Source organism: Callospermophilus lateralis, chromosome 1, assembly GCF_048772815.1.
Source record: "Callospermophilus lateralis isolate mCalLat2 chromosome 1, mCalLat2.hap1, whole genome shotgun sequence".
Classification (NCBI taxonomy): domain Eukaryota; kingdom Metazoa; phylum Chordata; class Mammalia; order Rodentia; family Sciuridae; genus Callospermophilus; species Callospermophilus lateralis.
In genome coordinates, this window is record NC_135305.1 from 105,018,091 (window position 1) to 105,040,030 (window position 21,940).

At 41.7% G+C, this 21,940-nt stretch overlaps 1 protein-coding gene across 1 annotated transcript in view; it reads right to left on the reverse strand.

The window, feature by feature from the left end:
• Positions 1–6,063: 6,063 nt before the first annotated feature.
• Positions 6,064–21,940, reverse strand: part of Grb10 (growth factor receptor bound protein 10) — a 154,615-nt gene continuing 138,738 nt past the window's right edge. Inside the window, exons 12-17 of the mRNA XM_076836954.2 lie at positions 18,874–18,951; positions 17,813–17,929; positions 16,884–16,950; positions 16,565–16,652; positions 11,255–11,348; positions 6,064–9,146 (exon numbers count right to left, since the gene is read on the reverse strand). Coding sequence (XP_076693069.1) covers positions 9,000–9,146; positions 11,255–11,348; positions 16,565–16,652; positions 16,884–16,950; positions 17,813–17,929; positions 18,874–18,951 — 591 coding nt within the window. The 3' untranslated portion in view covers positions 6,064–8,999. The remainder of the gene's footprint in view (positions 9,147–11,254; positions 11,349–16,564; positions 16,653–16,883; positions 16,951–17,812; positions 17,930–18,873; positions 18,952–21,940) is intronic.

Sequence of the window (21,940 nt, forward strand, 5' to 3'; positions counted from 1 at the left end):
TGTATTTGTAGTCTGTGTACTGGTTAAACATTAATTTCTGATGGTATAAAGGTCAAGGCAATTCAGATAAGGTGAGAAGGAGGAGATCTTCTCTGGGCTTCTAAGAAAGTTTTTTTTTTTTTCTGTTGAACCTATATCATTCTAATCTCTGGCAGTTTGGATCTTCAATTTTTTTTTTTAATTTTAGTTGTATGTGGACACAACACCTTTATGTATGTATGTATGAATGTATTTATTTATTTATTTATTTATGTGGTACTTTGGATGGAACCCAATGCCTTACATATGCTAGGCAAGTGCTCTACCACTGAGCCACAACCCCAGACCCAGTCTGGGTCTTTCTTAGAGCACAACTCTGTATGCCTACTCTATTTTCCCAAACAGTTCCAATTAGGTCATTCCACAAATTCCAGCACTGTCACAGGTAAAGTCCACTTTAAAGATGGCTTCCTGCCCCTGGAGTCAGCTCCAACACAGCCTGTAAGTTTCTAGTACTGCACATGAAAATTATGGCTGGAAACTTTATGTCTGGATAATTGGCAGAACCCAAGCGCCATCTTCCTTCCCCAAATCCATTGGAATGATGGATGAGATATGTGAAACAACACTTCAAAAATGAGATTTTGGCCAATTTCTAGAAAAACAAAAGTTGGCAGAGTTTTATTGGGGCATAGAGCTGAGAAAGCAGCAGTGAGAAAAGCTCAGGAAAATTGCAGAGAGCTTGGGTGCTAGGCTTCTAGGCAGACCTGAAGAGGCTGCCAACTCATACCAGTGGGCGTACGCTGTGTTTGGAGCAACACACTAAAGGATTGGATACAAGGCAATAGAGGGCAGAGTGGCTGTCACCACAGGTGTTTCTTTCCCAGGCTAAGACATAATGTCATGAAAGTGCTGAAAAGAATTTTGAAGCAATGAGATTGGTAGAGTTGAGAGAGCTCTAGGGGGGCAAAGGTCAGGGTTGGGGGGCCGGGAGCCAAAGATTTATACTGTTGGAACCGGGACCTTAGAGAGGAACAGAGTGACACTGATGAGACTCAATACCTCTACAGAGAGCCATTGGAGAAAAGGGAAGAAGAAATTGTAATTCAGCCACAGAGGGACACATACCAAAGGGCTCCCCACCCAGTCTCCCATGAACTGCTGGGCCTTAGCAAGGGAGGAGCAAGGGAAGGACACCTTATGAAGGACAGCATCTGTGAAGGTTCTGAGGCTAGAAAGAGTGTGGTGTCTTCAAGGTCCTGCAAGAGAGCCATCCCCAGAGTACCATACAAAGCGGGGGCTCTTGCAAGCCATGTTACATAATGGGTATCCTCTAAACTGTAATGGAGGGCACTGAAGTGTTTCTAGAAAGCTGTTCCCTTAACTTATTTTTGTTTTAAAATCACTCTGTTATGGTTTTGATGTGAGTTGTCCCCAAAAAGCTGACATGTGAGACAATGCAAGATGGTTCGGAGGAAAAATGATTGGGTTGTGAGAGTCTTAACCCAATCAGTGAATTAATCCCCTGACAGGGATTAAATGAGTGGTAACTGAAGTGGTAGGGTGTGGCTGGAGGAGGAGGGAATTAGGGTGTGGCTAATTTTTTATATATTTGTATATTGTTTTATATATTTGTATCTGCAGAGTGGAGTCTCTCTCCGCTTCTTGATCACCATGTTGTGAGCTGCTTCCCTCCACCACACGCTCTGCCATGATGTTTTGCCTCACCTCCAGCCCTGAGGAACGGAACTGGACTAAGACCTCTGGAACCGTGAGCCCTCAAATAAACTTTTCCTCCTTACTGTTGTTCTGGTCAGATCCTTTTAGTCACTGCAGTGAAAAAGCTGACTAAAACAGGACGAGAAAGAGAGGAGTGAAAGTGTTCCATTCTTCAGCTTTGGAGAAAAGCACGGAAATCCGTGGAATGTGGTGGGAGTTTGGGATGGGCTGGGGAGGGAAGGGCACTGAGATGAGAAAGAGTGCAGGGCAGGGTGCTGGCTAGCCATGTGCATGTGTGTGCATACATATTAGGAGGCTGCTGGGGAGGAGGGAGGGGTCAGAGAGATGGGAGACTTCATGGGAATGAAGCCAATGGGCAGATGATGAAAGTCATGGACTGAGAGGGATAGACTGGTGGGGACCAGCACTGGATCAAGGGATGGAAGGACACCAAGAATTTTCAGTTTGGGAATTGAATCTTAGATAAATTCAAATATTATCTGAGTGGAGACGTCCTGAGGGCCTTTCAATATATGAATTTAGAGTCCTGAAGAGAGGTGTGGACAGGAAATAATGTCATGAGTTGGAACTGTTGCAAAGAATTTTGAAGCAATGGGATTGGGTAAAATCACTTTAGAGTTCTCACAATTTAAAATTTTACAGAAAAAGAAAGATAATTAACTAGTAGTGTCATTTTGATCAGCAGTTTTTCTCCCCATAGACAGATCTACCCAGGAAATGACATCCATTCCCGTGGCTCTTTTCCCATTTCCCGTCTTCCTTCTTATTAACTGTGGGTTTTATGGGGACTATAAATGCTTAGAATACAAAAGAAAGAAACAAACCCAATACAGCCTAATACAACCCAACCTCAAGGTTGAGACTTGTATTAGGGTTTTCCAGAGAATTGGAACTGATTGGAAATAATAGTATATATGTATGTATGTATTATGCATCTATCCATCTATATTTAGGACTAGAAAAGGAGATTTATTATGAGAATTGTCTCATATGATCATGGATGCAGTCCCCCAACCTGCCTTCTGGAAAGTCAACGGTGTAATTCAGTCTGAGCCTGAAGGCCCAAGAACCAGGAAGTCTGAAACTATAGGTCTGGAGAAGACACGTCTCAGCTCAAGCAGAGAGAACAAATTCTCCTCCCCTCCCATTTTGTCCTGTTCTGGCCATCAACGGATTGGATGATGTCCACCACATTAGTGAGGGTGGATCTTCTTGATTCAGTCTGTGGATTCAGTAGTGATCTATTCCAGAAACACTCTCTCACACACACACACCCCCAAATAATGTTTTGCCAGCTCTCTGGGCATCCCTTAGCCCAGTCAAATATAACATTAACCACCCTCGCATGATTGATGTTGGGGATGGGTAGGTAGCTCTGTGATGGGGGTAGTTCTGGCCATTGTACCCTGTTAGTAGCCTTTGTTCACTAGATGATAGTAGTTCTCAGTTGTGACAACCAAGAACGTCCCCAAACATGGAACATTTTTTTCCTAGAGGTGATGTGCCCCGGGAGAGAAGGGGCAGAGGATGTTATGATCCAGGGCAGAGGATGGATGCACATCCTGCAGTGGTGGCATAGCAATAGAGTAAGTGAAGATACGACAGAGAAGGCTCATGTGAGCACACCAGGGAGGTTCCTGGGAGAGGAGATGGGGCTTCATGCTGAGTCCACTGTCTGAGCAAAGTGGAACCCTGGAGACTGGTGAGGTCAGGGTGAAAGAGAGAAGGCCACCCTGAGGTGTCTACTGTGGACCGAACACACAGAGAAATGTCAAGGGAATCTAATTTTCCTAGCAAATCCACTTTGCCTAGAAGCTGACGAGAATATCAACTCAGTTTTTTTTGGGGCAGGGAAATTTGTAATTTTAATGGCATTGGATTCACCTTTCTTATTTTTTCTCCATAGACTGTGTCTTTGGTATTGTATCTAAAGTTATCATCAAACCCAATATCACCTGGAATTTATGTTGTGTTATCTCCTGGGAGTTTGACAGTTTTGTTTCAGGTCTGTGATCCATTTTGAGTGAACTCTGGTGAAGTGTGTAAGGCTTAAGCCTACACTGATTGATTGATTGTGGATGTTCATTTGTTCTAGCCCCATTTGATGAGAAGACTCTCCTTTTTTCATTGAATCCCTTTTGTTTCTTTGTCAAGGATCAACTGGCTGTATTTGTGTGAGTCTATTTCTGGGCTCTCTATTGTATTCCATTCAGGGTGTTTCAAATCACTGGTTTTGGACTATCCATGGGTTATGTAATCAGTTTTGAAGTTCTCATGATCAGTATTTATAAAAAGTGGATCAGAATGAAATATAAAAGAGGAATCATGGCACTTAATAATTGAAATGCTATTTTCTGAAACTGTTTTGTTGTTGTTGTTGTTTGTTTTTTTGGTACTGGGGATTGAACTCAGGGGCACTTGACCACTGAGCCACATCCCCTATATTAATTTTATTTAGAGACAGGGTCTCACTGAGTTGCTTAGCACCTCGCTTTTGCTGAGGCTGGCTTTGAACTCGCGATCCTCCTGCCTCAGCCTCCCAAGCTGCTGGGATTACAGGCGTGCGCCACCACGCCCAGCTGAAACTCTGATTTTGATCATGTACGTATATGTGTATGCTGGGTCATAATATCAAATTTATTTCTTACTGTTAGTTGCAATTAAAACCTTCAAAACCCTCTATAAAGATACCTTTCTATGGAAATAAAGGTCAAGATTCATCATACCTGAAAATGAAAACTAATCAATGACTACAGAAAGCTCAAGAGGCAATTCTTATAGCCAACAAGGTACTTCTATGATTATATTTTAATTAAAAATTATATTAAAGTGTTCCTAAGCTTTGTTCAGCTTTTCTTTGGTGAGTGTTTTTCTTCCATTTCTGATATGATTTCTAGTTAAGTAATAACAAGGACTTGGCTTGTCATGTGTGATGGCCCTGGTGTCTCTGCAGGACCTGAGTCCCCTGCCTGGGGCGGGGTGGGGGAGGTCTATGTGGATCCTGATTTATAATCAAAGACAAGGTGATCTGTTTGTCTACTTTAAATTAATTATAACCAACCCGCCAGTAACCAAGTTTTTATGACTTACAGTGGGATTTTTATGCATATTATATCTTGGATCCATCTACAGATTGAAGACTTACACTGTATCCTAGGGGACAAATGACACCAACCTACTATTCTCAGCTGTGCCTTTTTTCCCTGTTCCCCCAATGGTCACTGGCTTCCCCTCTGGGAGTGCCATTTGTCTTGAAGTGCCCTCTGCTGGCCGTGCAGAGATCTGCAGCTGTGGTTGCTCTGCTACCTTGTAGTCTCTGCTAGATCTCTGTGGCCTTGTGAACAGCCCACTGCCTCTGTGGGGGTTGAGGATGGCAGATGAAAGCCAACTTTGTCTCGAGTGGATTTTTCACTTTTTATCGCTGTCCTTATAAATATGACATACTTCCAAGATGAAAGGGGATATGACTGGCCACGTGTTGTGAATATTTTTATATTTAAAAATATAAAATATAGTTACCATCTAAGTCTGCATTTGAGACTTGGGCCCACTGGGGCCTCACTCTGGATCTTTGTTAGAACTGTGGAGTTCTACAGTGACCTGGCTATGTCGTAAGGAGAGTAGTAACAGAGTCTGTTCTACCTTTAAGGTCTGCTTGTCTTTTGGGGACAGCTATCAGAAATCAAGGATTCAGATTCTAAAACTAAATGACAAGGGCGTTCTGAATACTACAAGTGTTTTCCTGAAGTTAACAGGTCAGGCATGTGATAACATGCACTATTTCTCTGACTGACTCGGGGAAGGCAGGGTGATGGCATGAGATGGCAAGACAGGTCTGAGAGGCTGGTCATGAGTACATTAGGGTTTCCCCAGGTGAGGGCCTGGAAGCAACAGCAAAGGCATCCATTATCTGAATCTCTTTGCCAATTTCTTACATAACTAATTTCTTATGTGTCAAAACCGCTAGTTCTTGATATTTTAATTGTCCTACCACTATGGGAAAAATGGCACTACTGGAATCGTCAAATGTGAATGTTTTGAGTTTTGAGGGTTCTTTGCTAAACCTTTGTGGCTAACTAACTGACTTGCTTTGAAACCCGAGTCTGGGATTCTTGTGGCTGAGAATGTCCAGGTATAGTCATGACCTGGAATCCCACATTTACTCAAGGCTGAGCAAGCTTTCACAGGACAAAGTACTACCAATTCCTTGTGCCAGCTCCTAACTAGTGGCAGGAAGCCCATTTTTAATACCGTATGTCATTTCCAAAGGTTTTGAGTGGATAACCAGCAAGTGTTTTTAAATACAGAAAGACATAACAAACAACAGAAAATGAAGAACACTGTATTAATGTTTATTTCTAATTACAAGAACCAGAACATCAGTCCCTTATTTGTACAAAAATACCTGAAAGTTTACAATTAGGTTCACGAGCCAGAGAGCTATATACATAATGAAGCAAAGCACATGGAGTAAAGGTTTTGTCTCTTAATTAACACCTTCTGCATTCCCTGAAAACGTTCACACGTCAGGACATTTTTATGGTCACTGCAATTTGCACTATGACACCACAAATCTACGATGAGCTAGTCCTGCCCTCATAAAGGCAAGGATCAGTCAAATTGTCAGGTATTAAGTGCAGAAAGGAGAAGACAAAACATCTAAGCTGAGGCACATGTTTATTCAAGGTTTAGCAAACAAAAATAAAGAAAAAACAAAAAGAAAAAAACACGTTCTGGAACTCTAACAACTAATGGAACAGAGCTTACCTATTAAACTCTAATACCCAAAGCATTTGGCGTTTTTCCTTCTCGACTTAGTCCAGGTTGCTACATGGAGTTCTCATTTAGAAAAGAAAATCACAGGCAGAGATTAAAAAGTCAACAGGCTCCAAAACAACCCTGAGCTGTCCCCTTTACATTCATGTCAATTAAATACAAAAATAAAAGTCAAATGTCCTTCAGTCCCTGCTTTGGGGGCTAGACGCCCACGACTCAAGGGACTTGCTGTTTTCAGATGGAATTCCCAGCTACCTGCGTAAAGGCGGGAGAGCCAGGGCCTTTGGAAGTCTGCGCCGCACGAGGCGGTTTATAGCAGCCTCCAACAATTCACTTCGGCTGGGGAAGTACAAAAGACTGCGTCAAACCAGCTACATACAAAATTATGAATCAGAGTCAAGCTTTTATTTCTCCTTTTAAATAAAACGCATACTTATAAATATGAAATACTGCACATCCTAGCTGTCTATGGAGAGGCATAAGAGAGGGATGATACACAATGGGGACTGGTCTGCGTAAAAAAAAAGAAAAAAAGAAATCTTAGAATTGCTGCTTGTTGCTTAAGGTTTTTACCGCAAACCAGTGAAGAGAAACAAGGTACAAAACGACAGAACTGAAGTAACCGTCTCTAACATGGAGATCAGTAAAAGCATGATGCTAGGCAAGAACTTGAGAAATTACCTCACTGTCAATTATTTGATTAACTGGCTGCCAAAGAAAGAAATACAAAAAGCATTTATGGTTAAAAACATATCCTACTAAAGAAATGCTTCATTTGTGAAGGCAGACATCTCATGGAAATGGATGGAATAAACCAAAATACAACGTTTCTATCCTGCGGACCGACTTGCAGCCAGCCGATCTGCCTCACTGAAGCACAACACACATCTTTTCTGAACTACACACATCAACACAAGGGCAGAGAGAAGCGGTTCCTCTGGGAGCACACATCAATGGGTCGCATCTGGAACAATCCAGTGGCCAGCACAGCTTCAAAGGAGCCTGTTGGACATTGTTTTAGAAAAGAAAGCTTTCTGCTCACCACAGTAGTCTGCATGCTTGTCAAGGGAGTTTAGTTGGTGTTGCGGGGTCAAGCGTCAAGAAATAGCCACCTTCACACCTGACAATCAGCAAAGGGGACACGCAAGGGGTCTGCTATGGAATACAGGGGACTGTGTTACAACTCAAGCCACAATCTGACCATCTCTTTTGAATGGGAAGCAAGTGTCCTGTTGCTAAAACTCCCCATTGTCCACAACCACTGTGAGGTACATCTGCCCTTAAGCCATCAGAGGAGGCACCTCTGGCCGCTCCACATCTGCTGGCTTATGGGGGTTTTCAGCAGGATGCAGAGGTTCATCCAGCAAAGACCTTCAAATGCCAACCTGCGCCTGAGCCCTCTGCAGCAGTTCCTTGTCTTTATCACTATGGAAACCCACAGGACCCAGCACAAAAGCCACCAGGGTGTCCATGTTCTTTTTAGATCCTTTAATTCCCCAAGAGAGATCAATCATGAAATGACCCAAGCCACTGTAGGGTCTGAATGATCAAAGCAGTGATCATTCTAGAACAGCTGCAAAAATGTGAGACTGAGGGTACCCCAGGTGGACTATTTGGCATCCACCGCCAGCAAATGATGGGTACCAGGTGTGTCCCAAGAAGGCAGTCTTACATCAGTCTAGAGGCGAAGTCATGCAGCTGTGCTGTGTTGGGGAATAGTGGGGTTTCCAATGTAATAAAGTCTCCTGCACCATGGAGAACTAGACACACTACTAACAAAAGGATCAGACATCTACGCAGAGAGCAATGATTAACAGACTGTGGTAGCTCGACTGAGTCCACGAAACATGCCAAATGCTGACCACAGTTGACACCTTTTAGTAATTTTGTTGTTTTTTAAAAAAAAGCTTTTCAAGTATACTGGGAAGGGCTGGGGGTGGTTTTTAAATTTGAGAGCCGAATCCACACTGTGGCAATCTCTAGATATCTTTGGGGACCAATCTGCAATCTGAAGTCATCAATTCAAAACTTTTTCTGTCTCATTTGAGTTGAATAGCCACATCCCCTCCTACCATAGGCTGAATACAATATTGACAACAAAGGAGTGCAAAAATGTGATCAATACAAAAAAAGTAAACATATCAGTTTTAATTGTCAAGATTATTCCAGGGCAAGAGTTCATTTCCAATTTCTCTTCGGTTCTTGTTCCTAAAGTGGCCCAGCCAAGATGATCATTCCAGTTTATTCTCAGAATTGTAATGGATCTCTCAACACCCTCCCTGATTTGGCCAATGCAGAAGGAGGCAATCTGGCTGGATCTGCAGCAGCAAATCTTAACAAAGTCCAACAAACCAGTCGATCTTGATTGGCTGGCACCAAAAAAACGAACCCATGTTGCTCTCAGTCCCAAGGTGCGGAAGATGTACGTTCTCATCCCTCGTTTAGACCTCTTCTTCCTTCCAGTGTGCACTTCCTCCCTTCTTCCGCTGAGAGGATGTGTGAGGTCATAAGGCCACTCGGATGCAGTGGTGCTTCAATTTGCAAGGCAGCACTCCTTTGTTCAGCTGGTAGAAGTCGACCAGCTGGATCAGGTCAGAGAATTTGGTGTTCCCGTCGTCTAGAGTGAAGAAGGTCTGCCCTTCATCCTCAAACTGGGGGGACACAAATAAACACTCGCCAAGTTAGAAGATAAGACGTTGGGAAGAACCTGGGCCCATAGGGAGTTGCTATGGATTCTTAAGAGACACACAGGGAATCTGGCAAGGTGGGCTAGAAAACTCAAGAGTGTACAAAGGCAGGGGAGCAGAGCCTCTGTGCCATGATGTGCGAATGATGCTGGGTGGGAGACTAAGGCCAACGGGCAGGGCTGGTTCCCCTGATCCCTGAGGAGGTCTGGGGGAAGAGCTTTAAGTAGCTCCCAGCTCACCTTGCTTATAAGGTAAGGTTGACCGGTTGACTAGTAAATACCCACAATGGGACACAGGCAACCTTTAAGCTCTGAAGTTCTCTATGCACGTGTTGCATTATTGTAAGGGATTAATAAGATCATATGGGTAAAACAGCTTTCCCAGCTCCTGGGACTATTTTGTAGCTATTTTGTTTATTAAAGCAAGAATTCCACAGTACCTCTAAGAAAAAACTAGATTCTTAACATCTATTTCAACTCAGTAAGTTTTAAATCTAATGCCTGCAGTACTGTGCCAAACAGAAAAGTTACCCTGCCCTGTTCACATTGACAAGGGAAGCTTTAAACCTTGGTTGATTAATGAACTTAAAACTACTTCTTAACTAAAAGCAGTATTAGAGCCAAACACACATCCTGTAGCTTGTTTTCAAGTTCTGAGGCTGAAATCTTTTAAGTCCCAAATTGCTATTGCTCTTTGGGGTGGGAGAATGGCGTCACAAACTTTGCCAACATGAAAGACCTTTTATTTTATATTTTAAGTGAAGAAAATTCTAACTTCTGCATCAAAACATAATGCAGTGGGAAAAAAAAGAATTGCAAATGAGGCACTTTCTCTTGAATAATAATTCTGTGCATATAATGTTTGGTGGAACCTGAGAAGCCAGAGCTCAATCCCAGATTCTGTTCCTTTCCCCTAGAGTGGTGCGGGGCAAAGGCTCATTTTCCTCATCTGTAAAATGGGTACATCAGAACACAGTGGGAAGCAAGAACAGAAAGTGCCTCAGAGCATATTGCTTCTTATATTTCACAAAAGGTAACCAAGATGCCCTTCTCCTTTCTTACTATCCCTGGGTTTCCTATTATTACACTACTGCTGAGACTGTAGTGAAGTTTTGGTATCAATATTTTTAGAAAACCCTAGGCTCAACCATGCGAAACGGGTGCATTTAGTTACTTCAAAGACTTCTCGGGACTACTTCTTTGCTCACCTGAGTGTTCAAGAGGAGAAAGTGTGGTCATCTTTTGTACAGTGTTTCCTGGGCTTAGGTTCCACAGGAGATATTTTATAGAAGTTATCTTTACCTCCAGAATTGTATGTGAAACATTTGATGTTAATTTTGTGTATTGTATCCCTACCTAAACTGAGTTCCTGGAAGTGCTGAAGTAACACAAAAATCATGAACTAGAATTTAAACTCTGGCATACTGAAGGAAGAGTTAAAGTACATTAGAAAGTATAACAATAATTGCTTGGTTCAAACAACAACAACAACAATAACAACCAAAGGCCATCTGTAATGATGTGGCAGGATAGTTCAAAGGTAAACTCAAAAGGTTTCTGGTAGTTCAAAGGTTTTCTGGTCTGATAGCCAGGTGCAAGGAGGAACAGTTTCTCTTTGGGCGGGGGGGGGGGCACTTGACCGTAAGTGAGTTTTTCTACAATTTTCTTGAGTAGCTCCACTATACACCAGCACTAATTAGACAATTCCTTAGATGCAAATGGTCAAGGATCAAACCTGCTATTCACCACCTGTCTTCTACATACTTGTGCTCAGGGCCACCTAGCTCTTTGGTCCTCATCATCCCCTACATTCCCCTATCTGCTGATCCTCCCAGTCAGGTGGACCCTTCGGTTATACCTATGAGCTAAAAGGCACATGGGAAGCCCCAGCACAGGATAAACACTTCTAGCATCATCTGTAGGAAAAACATCCTAAGACTGAAAAACAAACTTCTACAAAAACTCTTGCAAGTTGCTTGAAACCTCCTCGTTGGTTTATAACTTAAAAACTGAATGAAGAATGAAACTAGAAAACCCCAAAGCAAGAATTGATTTAAAAATGTCACTACTTACAGGTAAGATCTGGAAGTTTTTAATCTTCTGGTGGTGACACAGTGTGAGTACAAATGCCTTTGGATTACTCTGACTGTCACGGAGGAGGAAAAGCCTGGGGGATGGAAAATCAGCAATGAATTGTGAATGACGTTTAAAATCCCAAACTACACACACACACACACACACACACACACACACACACACACACCTCCTAGCCCTGTTCAATAACATGGACTTGAAACCCTGATGCTTTAGTGCTTTGGCATTCAAGTGGCCTTGAGTGGCAACATCAGCCATAGCACCCACCGGGTACTTTTGAAATGTCATTCTACATTGAAAGGAACCAGGAATTCTTAGGAATGTGACTGACTCCAGGGAGAAGGTTGGGAAACTGCAAGATGAAGCTGGAACATCTTGTGCTGGAAAGTCAGAAAGTGCACAAAGAATGGCGGGGACATGTCAAAATGACACAGGGGGCAGGTTGACTACATTTGGGCAACAAAATAAATCACAGAAGCATTGGATTATAACCTATAAAATATATCAGGAATCCACAAATCCATAGGAATTAGAAACAAACGTGCAAATAAATTAGCAGGGGTGAAAGAAAAGTTTGTCCTTAGAGTAGAATATTAAGGAGTGATGGATGGAAGAACTACCATTTGGCAACTACCCAAGTAACAATTGATTAAGACCACCTTCAATGGATGCTAAAACCAGCAGATGGTTTTTCAGCAGATGAAAGTTTGATGAGAAACAGAATGTTTTCATAATCTCAAAGTGTCTTATTTTTTAATTTTTTAATTTTCTAATGTTTATTTTTTAATTAAAGAGAAAGCATCACGGAAAAGGGAAAACAGTACAGAACCAGGTTAAGACCTTCTTCATCAACTGTTCAAATTACTGCCACCAGGAATGAGGCAAAACAGATCTCAAGTGCTTCCTGATAGGATGTGTTGAAGGTGATATCACATCATGCACTTCGGATGTTCCCACCCAAAATGCATATCCCCATTTTAGTCCCTGGTACACAGTCTAGTGGAAAACAATACATTACTAAGAACTGGCTTCTACTTAAGACAAGGTCAAGATTATAAACACCTGTTCTAGGAAATGAGAATATACAGGATTATGATATTTTTCCTCCCTTTTGCTACGAAGGACACAATCAGCAGTAGGAGTAAAATTTGAATCAGTGTCTGGAGTAGATAATACAACTTCAACGAAGCTCATTTCCTGATTTTATAATGGCACTGTGGTTACGTAGAGAAAAGTACTTGTTTTTAGAAATTTCACACTGAAATAATTAGGACTCAGGGGGCATCAAGCTGCAATTTACTCTCAAATGGTTTGGGGGAAAATATTACAGGAAAAGAATGATAAAGCTAATGTGCCACTACGTTGGCAAATGGGACATCTGGGTGAAGTACGTACCAGATCACTGCATTATTTTTGTGACTTTTCTACAACCTTGAAATTATTTCAAAGTAAAATAATACAGGGAATAGCATAAAGAAGCATAGAATCACTGAATCTAATCAGCTAAATCTCCAGTTTCTAGATTGTAAATGTTAAAGATGGAAAAGCAGCTAAATAGGACTGGAAAATCCCTATCTGAAAGACAAAACAGATTATTTTTTTTCTATAGCACTTCTCAGAGCCTTTAAAATGCAAATATCCATCATAACTCTCTAAGGGCTCTATCACAAAGAGTATCCCAGTCTTACCTAACTACCCAATCCCTTTTTATTAAAAAAATTTTGCAGCAACTTGTACTCTTCAGAATATCCTTTGAGAATCACCACCCAGATCTGAATTCTACCATTTGGCCCAGTCAGGCTGGAACAGACAGTGCTAAGAACCATGGGTCCCCCAGCTGCAGAACATACTCCACAGGAGGAGAGAGAACAGGAAGCTCTGGGTCCTCTCCTGGAGGATCCCTCTTCTTTTCCCAGAGTCATATCACACCAATAAAATACAGTTACAGGGTAGAATCTCAGGAGCTTGATCTAATCTGAGGAAAAGACAGGGATGCCCCTTTCTCTGTTACATGACTACCTGTTTCCTTCCACAGAAAGAAAGCTACAGACAAACACATACATCCAACCTAAGCCTGTTCATCCTGATCACCCCTGAGAGGAGCAGGCGGCAGACGTATGTTCTCTGTCCCTCAGTTTGGGGTGGGGTGTGCAGGGTCTACCCAAACACTTGGATCTATACAGGCACTGCCTGAAGGTTGTCCACCTGAGATGATCACTAATATGGAGGAGGCTGTCAAGTTAGCAAGGACCCGGGATTTGCCACTTCCTAGCTTCACAATCTTGGGTCACAAGCCTTCTCAGTGTTGCTTTCTTCGTCTGCAATAAAACCTCTCCCGCAGGACTGGGGAGAAGATCCTGCACAGTGGCTTGACACATCAAGTCACTGCAAGCAGCACACTGTGGGGATCCAGTGATGCCAAAGAGTGACCATCACAGGGAAGAGGCAGGGAGAAGCCAAGCATGTCTAGACATTGCTACCGAGGTCAGGAAGTCCTGAACAGGACCCGGGAAGGAGAGCAACAAGAGCCAGGGTGTGAAGAATCAAGGGCAGTGATGGCTTACTCACTCCCTAAAAGAACTGTGAATCTTTTGGGCTAGGTGACCAGGTAACATTCCAGCTCACAATTATAAGGGACTTTTGCCTCAAGTATTTTATAGCTGTATTCATTCATTTAGTCCTCACAATGACCCCGTCATCCTCACTTTGTGATGAGAGGTGTGGGGCTCAGAGAAATCAAGCAACTGCCTCAAGGTCACTATGCCAATGCCGGTGGAGTTCCTGGTCCAGCGGGAAAAGCATTCCTCTGTACAAGGAGTTGTTTTCCTTTTGGGGGAAGGGAAAGCTTTAAAGAACTCAAGTCTCACCGAAGAAACCTCCAAGCAACAAGTCCAAGAACATGGAGGGCAGACAGAAAGGCAGCATGACAGGCAGCATGGGGACTGATGTTCATGTCAAGAGCCCAGCAGGGCTAGGCTGGAATGTGGGGGTGGGAGAGAGGGAGGTGTCCTTATATCCTGAGGGGGCTGGCAGAGGAGTGGAGAGAGCTAGATATGTCCTTGGAAAAATTCTTCTCCTGAGGATTCTGAGACGGACAGGAAGGAACCCGGCAGTGAGCTCGGTGCAGGACTAGCGGACACCAGAGTTTATACTCGCACACATAGGCATGCTCAGTCACAGAGGGAGGCTGCTGGGGACCTCAAGAATATTTCTGGGGTCCTATAAGGCTTTGATGTCTCCTTCTTTCTGGCCCTGCTCTCTAACTCCACATATCACTTCAGGTTCAAGCCACAGGAAATATCCCTCTACTGCCTTAGCTGTTCTTGCCCTGTCTGTTTCAGAGTTATTTCCTTTTCATTGTTTGACATTCTAAATTGACTTGCCTTCATTAACTCTGCAGGGATCGGTAAAGATTAGAGATGGGTTGTCTGAAACACATTTCTTCCCTAAACCTTGAAACTAGCCCACGAGCCGTCCCTGTGTCAAAGCTGGACTAGCCATTATCTGCACGTCTGTTAGGCCAGTGGACACATGCTTCTTGGCCCCATATAGCATCACAATGAGCCTCCTGTGTAGCCTTCACTACACAAACAATGTGATGTCACCTGGCATGTGAACTGGCTCAGCCTCCTTAATGAACCCCACAGACACTGTGGTTAATTGGGACATATCTAGAACATTCAAGAGACCGACAGTTGAAGGGGGTTCACAGTTATAAATGGGCATAAGAAAATACACATCTATCCCTAAATTTTAAAATGTCACAGAAATTTCAAATGTTAGGCTTTTTTCTCCTCAAGTATGCCAGTAAATTTAGAGGAGAAGCATACTTTTTTATAAGAAAGGAGTTATTTATAATGGTTTAAAAGAGAATACTCCATGACACAGGTGATTAGCAATTATTAATTACCTATAGTAATTAGCTTTGGAACAATTATATAGCTACCTGGGAAACAAAAATGAGACCTATTCTTTATATAATACCTAAGTATAGATAAACTCCAAATCTATGTGGAATCTAAATAATAATGATGATGAAAATAGTAATGATAATATAATAACATATAATATATCTAATAATAATAAGAAACAAAAAACGAAAACAATAAATGAGGAAAAATACCAGTACTAGAAAATAACATAAATGAACGCCTCTATGATTTAAGAGTAAAAAATAAATAAATAAATAAAAAAGTATTTGCAATTAAAAAAATATAGATTAGAAAAATGGATAAAAAGTATAAACAGTTCAGAACTACAAAAAGAGTAAGAAATCCAAATAGCTTTTAAGCACAAGGAAAGAGGCTCAGTCTGCTTTATGAGAGAGGTGCAAATTACAGCTTTTCTCTCTGATGGAGGAGGCTATGGGAAAACAGTCACTCATATGCTTCTGCTGGTATGACCATGTGACACAAACCCTGCGGAGGAGAACTGAGAGCTACTTCACAATATTATGTAAGCTTTCCACCTAAAAATCCCCCTTTGAACGACTCACCAGCAAAGAGACACCAGTAAAATTATGAAATGACACAGCACTGTTTGTCACAACATAGGGGACTGGCTGGAAAAAAATCATGTTCTATGTACATAAAAGAGAACCTGAGAATAGAATACAAATGAGGAAGGTTTCTATGTGCTGCCATGGGACAATCCTCAGGATAGAGAAAGAAAAATATGTGTTAAGGTTTAGATTTGAGATATCCCCTAAAGTTCAGGTGTGAGACAATGCAAGAAAGTTTAGATGACTGGGTTAGGAGAGTTTTAACCTGATTAGTTCATTAATCCCCTGATGGAGATTAACTGGGTGGTAACTATAGGCACATAGGATGTGGCTGGAGAAGGAGGGTCACTGTGGGTGTGCCTCTGGGGCATATATATTTTGTCACTTGTGAATACAGTTCTCTCTCCTTCCTTGTTGCATGCTAAGGTAAAAATAACAACAATGTGTATAAATCAAAATGTAAAGGCAAAAACATTTTTTTTCTATTTGTCCACTTACCAAGAAAGTAAAAACAACTACCTTTGCATTCTTCTCCTACTCAAAATTCATCTAAGAGGTAGAGGAAAATTCTAGATACAATCTGGACAGATATGGGTTAGAATCCCCTGTGCCCCTCACTAATTGGGCAAGCCCTGCACAACTCCTACAATCTCTGAGCCTAGATTTCTCCTCTTTAAAATGAGGATAAAACTACTGCCTATCTTACAAAGATGTTCGAGAAACAGATTATACGCCCAGCGAAATGAGAGCTCAACAGATGACAGCTCTTATCAGTGGAGGTCCCTTACCCATCCACGAGGCCTTGCTGCTTAATGATCCTGTGTGATTCCTCTCTGGTGATTCTGCCATGAAACCAATGCTGAGTCCTGTGAATCACTGCGGGGGGTAAGAGAGGAGGTGAGGAAGGTGACATCTCTGCACAGTGGCTTCCCTGAGAACATAACCCAGAGCCCTGACTCCCACAGCTGTACCTCTGTGGTACATTCCAGGCCTGGGCAACAATGTAAAGTTCGGGGAGTGGAGGGTATGGGTGGGCGGCGGGGTGGAGGGTGAGGCCTGTTTAATTTTCTTTTTATACAACAACATTAGGCAACTTGTCATGCTTACCTGTACTCAGGGTAGAAGGATGAAGGGGACTTTGGCTTCCCAAGATATTCATCCTCATGCTTCTCTTCTGCAAAAGAAATGCCCATATTAGCACTGAAGAAAACAGACTGATGCACAACAAGTCACCTGACTTCCCACCTCAGAGTGAGTAGCTGACCAGGATGCCAGGCATCATGTGAAGACCCTGTCTGATCACCAAGGATGAAGAACACATGGATCACAGTGGTGGTCAGAAACAACCCAAAAGCATAATGGTGCATTTCCAACCACCCCAGTATTGAAACAGAGACACTTGCTTCTCACATAGAAGATGTATGATAGAAATCCTAAAAAATCTTAGCAGAAAAGCATGAGCTTGGGTAAACTCAGGCAGCTCTCAAAACGTGGCTCTTGAGAATTCCCATACTTGGGAACTTTCTCCTTTTCTCAAACTACTGGGAATTCTTTCCAAGCCAGGGTCCTGGATTTATATTTTACACATGATCTTTAAAGACTCAGCTGAAAGATGGGTGATATTCTTCCTATCTGGAGATTTAGAACTTGAGCCTCAAAGATGAAGGAACTGTTTGGGTACAGCCCCCCACCCCCCATATGCCCAATGGCCTCATTCAGGACAGGCTCTGTGCTTTACACAGACAGTTGCTAAAAATTCATCAACAATAACAGTTCTTCCCATTAACCAAAGAGGTAGAAGGTTCTGTTCTTCTCTGCCCTTTCCATGGGATCCTATCCATAGGGAGGCAGTGGGGGGTGGCTGGGTGCTGGACACGTGGAGGACTCAGAGGGGTCAACTGCTTCCCGCAGTTCCTTACAAGCATCCCCTCCCTTGCCAACACCACAGAGCCATTCTTTTGGAAGAACAGCAAATGCAAGGGGGGCTACCACCCTCAAGGGAGCCTCTTCTGGCTGGACTGGGGCCATGGTCTTACCCGCCAGGCATGGCCCTCTTCCAGGGCAGCACTCTGGGCTTCAGCCGGATTCTCTATCACTCTTCCTGTTTGCCCAGAAAAATCCATTGCCACAAGGGAGTTCTCAGAGACACTGCGCTGGAAAGAAAAAGCCACAAATTTGTAAGAAGCAAGGAAATCAGTACAGAGGGAAATTTTGGCATGAAATGATCATAAAGATAGCCAGGAAAGGGTGCCCTATCTCCACTTCTGAACCCCTGATTCAGGATAAAGATCCACAGATTCAGGTTGAAAATTCAGAGGCACCTTGGGCTAAAAATGGCTTTGATTTTTCTTAAGAATAAAAAATGATCCTGTCTTCTCATAGTATTCATAGGCTGCTGGCAAGGTCTCCTGACACCAGTAGGTTATGGACTACACTGCCCTTTACTGGTTTCCTAACCTGTGCTAAAACACATCAAAGACATGGAAACACAGGGTGAGCCTAGTCCTCAGCTGTAGATGACATCCTCGGGTGTGTTAGCTCTGGACAAGTAATACTGGACTCTCGATGGAGTCATCTGCCATCTCAAAAGAACAGACAAAGAAGGATCTTTAAGATCATATTTTGAAGCCACAACATGTTTCTGTGTCTCTGGGAAGCAAATCACATACTGAAGACACAAAAGGAGTAATAATAATGTCTCACTTCTAACCAAGGAATGATCTCACCATAATGGCCAACAGCACCTATGGGTCCCATGGCTTGAAGGAACAAAATCCTAGACAGAAGAGGATGCTCCGGTAGAGCTGGAAGTTGCTGTTGGTATTTTTAGCACAGGGAGTTATTTACCTAACAACCTTGAGTTAAGATGTAGGGATGGGAGAAGGATGATAGAGAAATTTCTTCCCTGAAGTATGATATTGAAGTACAAGATTCATGTTCTGGAAAATGGAATGCATGAGACATACTGGTTTCCTTGGAATGTGTTCACTCTTTCTGGAGCTTCCCTTACCAGTTCTTGTGAAATGCTGTCTACAACACACGGAGACACAGCAGCAGAAAAGGCTTCTGAGCTAGGAAAGGCCAGCACTGTACTTACCACTGGTGTAGCAAAGGGAGACAGCAAGGCTTTTCTCTGTTGAGGGACGCGGTAGTTCTGATAGAGGAGCATTCCATACTGAAGAGAAAGATAAGAGTCAGCACCAGGAGGGTAGTAGGAGCCCCAAGGTCCCAGCACATGGAAAATGCCAAGGCTGGGAAGGGCAATGTTGAGTACAGAACAATGAAAAATATTGTTAACAGCCCCCACAAGCCGAAGCACATTCAAGATGGCGCACTTCTCTCAGTCCTGTCTCAGTTCTGCTATTATACTGCAGGAGATGAGCACTGACTGGTTTTGGAATGTTGGAAGGGGAATATACAAGACAGTGACAAATGCAATTATAATAATAGGATCAAAAAGAATTAACCTCACTGAGTGCTATTATGGGCCAAGTACTGTCTTAAATGGTTGTTGTATTATTTTCATTTAACCATCTCCATTTTGTGAGCTATGTACTATAACTTTCCCCATTTTATAGATTATGGAACTGAAGCACAGAGGAATGAAGCAAATAACCCAAGGTCTCAGGAAAGTAATGGTTTAGAATTTGAATATACCAAAGCTAATGATTCCCCTGACTACCAGGCTTACTGCTTAACCGGCTCAGCAGTTTGTGCTTTATTTTTCTTGGTAATAAGTACCCAGGGCATTGAAAAGTCTTACACACATCCAACATCCCAACCAACACTCCCAAATTACTGGCTCACACCACCCACTTGGAAGATAAAAGAATCAGGAAGAGGAAACAAAGTTATCAAGCAGAGTGCATCTTCCTCTTGACATTCCTTCAGGGGACGTAAGCTCCGATCCAGCTCTAGGTCCTACAGTATGTACTCATTTCTAAAATAAAAACATTTAGAACATGACAAAACAGTCTAACATAGGTATAATTGCATTCCCGTGAGAGGAGAAGAGTGAGAACAGGTCAGAAGAAACAACCCAAAGTGACAGTCGTCATGAATTTTCCAAAATCAACAAAAAGACATCAAGCAACAGATTCAAAGAGTAAGATAAATAAATTAACACCCAGACACATCATGGGAAGACTGCTATTTAAAAAAAAAAGAAAGAAAGAAAATGTAAAAAACAAACAGAGAAAAACATTCATTATTTTCACAGAAGCACTAGCGGATAGACGGCTGACAGTTTTGTACAAATGATGAGATCCAGAAGACAATGGAATGGGAACAAACGCAGAAGAAAATAACTGCCACGACCAAGAAAAGTTCCTTCAATAATGTAGGTGAAACAAAAATTGAAAAAATTTCTAAGGCCCATATTAAAAAAAAAATTACTAGGCTGAGTTCTTCTAGTCCCAAAAAGAAGTACAGATATGGAAGTGATTAAAATAAAAATTGAGTATATTAAACAAAACAGCAAAATTTCTTAAGGTATTTTAAATATATACAGAATTAATATTCATAATAAAAACATTTCAAAATGAGCAATGGGGAAAATGGATAAGTCCTTAGGCTAACCTGAAAGTTGAAAAAGGACTAAATTAGAAATTATAAAAAAATATAATAAGTTAAAGATGCATGTTGTGATGTCTAGGTTAACCACTAGAAAACAATAAGTGAATATCTAAGAGATAAGTTAACAGAGGAAAAAATATAAATAAAATTACTTGGCAAATCCAAACAAGAGAAAAAGGAGAGGAGGGACAACTTGAAAACAACTAGCAAATGGTAGATTCAAATACAAATACTAATAATCACATTAAATGATACAATTAAATTAAAATAAATGTTCCAGTTAAAAGATGAAGATTATTCAGTAAAGAATAAGATGTGGTGCTTATCAGTGATATTCCTTAAACATAAGGACCCAGAAAGTTGAAAAAATATGGTTAAAACAAACTATGCAAACACTAATCAAAACAAAGCTATATTAATATTAGACAAATTAAACATTAAGGCCTGGAGCATAATGAAGTGTATTTCATAATGACAAAGAATTGATTTACCAGGAAGACATAAATATCCTAAACATTTGGGCACTAATAACAGACACACTTCAACTTATTCACATATTTTCATGTACATATATACAGTCATCCCTCAGTATCCCCTGGGATTTGGTTTCAAGATCCACTACAAATACCAAAATCCATGGATACAAAAGTCGCCTATAGAACATGGTGTAATATTTGCAAATAACCTACTCACTTTAGATCATTTTTAGATTATCTAAAGTATCTAATATGCAAATGCTTTGTAAAAAGTTGTCCTGCATTATTCAGGCAATAATCACAAGAAATCTATCTATCTATATATGTTCAGTAATAAACACCCCCCCCAAATTTTTTTTAAAGAACAGTTCTGATCTGCAGTTGGTTGAATACAAAGATGCAGAAACTAGATATAGAATGCCAACTGTGTGTGTGTGTGTGTGTAAATGGATAGAGAAAGAGACAAAAGTAATGGATTGGTAACCTTGCACAAGGAAAAGTCCCCTGTCTAACCCCACTCCTGGAAGGTGACCTCTAAGTCTTTGGAATGTCCTGCCTGAAAGAAATGACTGGGTTTAACTGGGGTACTTGGCTAGGCCACATAGTACAATAACAATGTGATTTATGCTGGGACTTTGGACCACACATATTAACTTGATTTTTGGAAGGGATGCAGACTAAGGACAGATACATAGGTGATCAGCCACATCTATATGGCCAACTATTACACCAAGGCTTGGGTAAGCTTCTCTGGTTGGCAAATCTTTGTGTGTTTGCATACATCTTTGTCAGAAGAAGCAAGTACTGTGCACATGACTTCTCTAAGAGAGGGCAACTGGAACCTCCTACCTGGAACCCTCTTGGGTCCTTCTCACACACATTTTCCCATTGCCAATTTTGACTTGCATCTGCTCAATGTAATACCATGAATGTAAAAGCTTTGCTGAATTCTGAGTTCTAACAAATTAATGAAATTGAGGCTGGTCCCAAGACTCTCCCATACTTGCACACAGTGCACTATGCACATGCATACACACACACACACTCATACAGGCTGAACATCCCTAACCTGAAAATCTGAAATCCACAATGCTTTAAATCCTGAAATCTTTT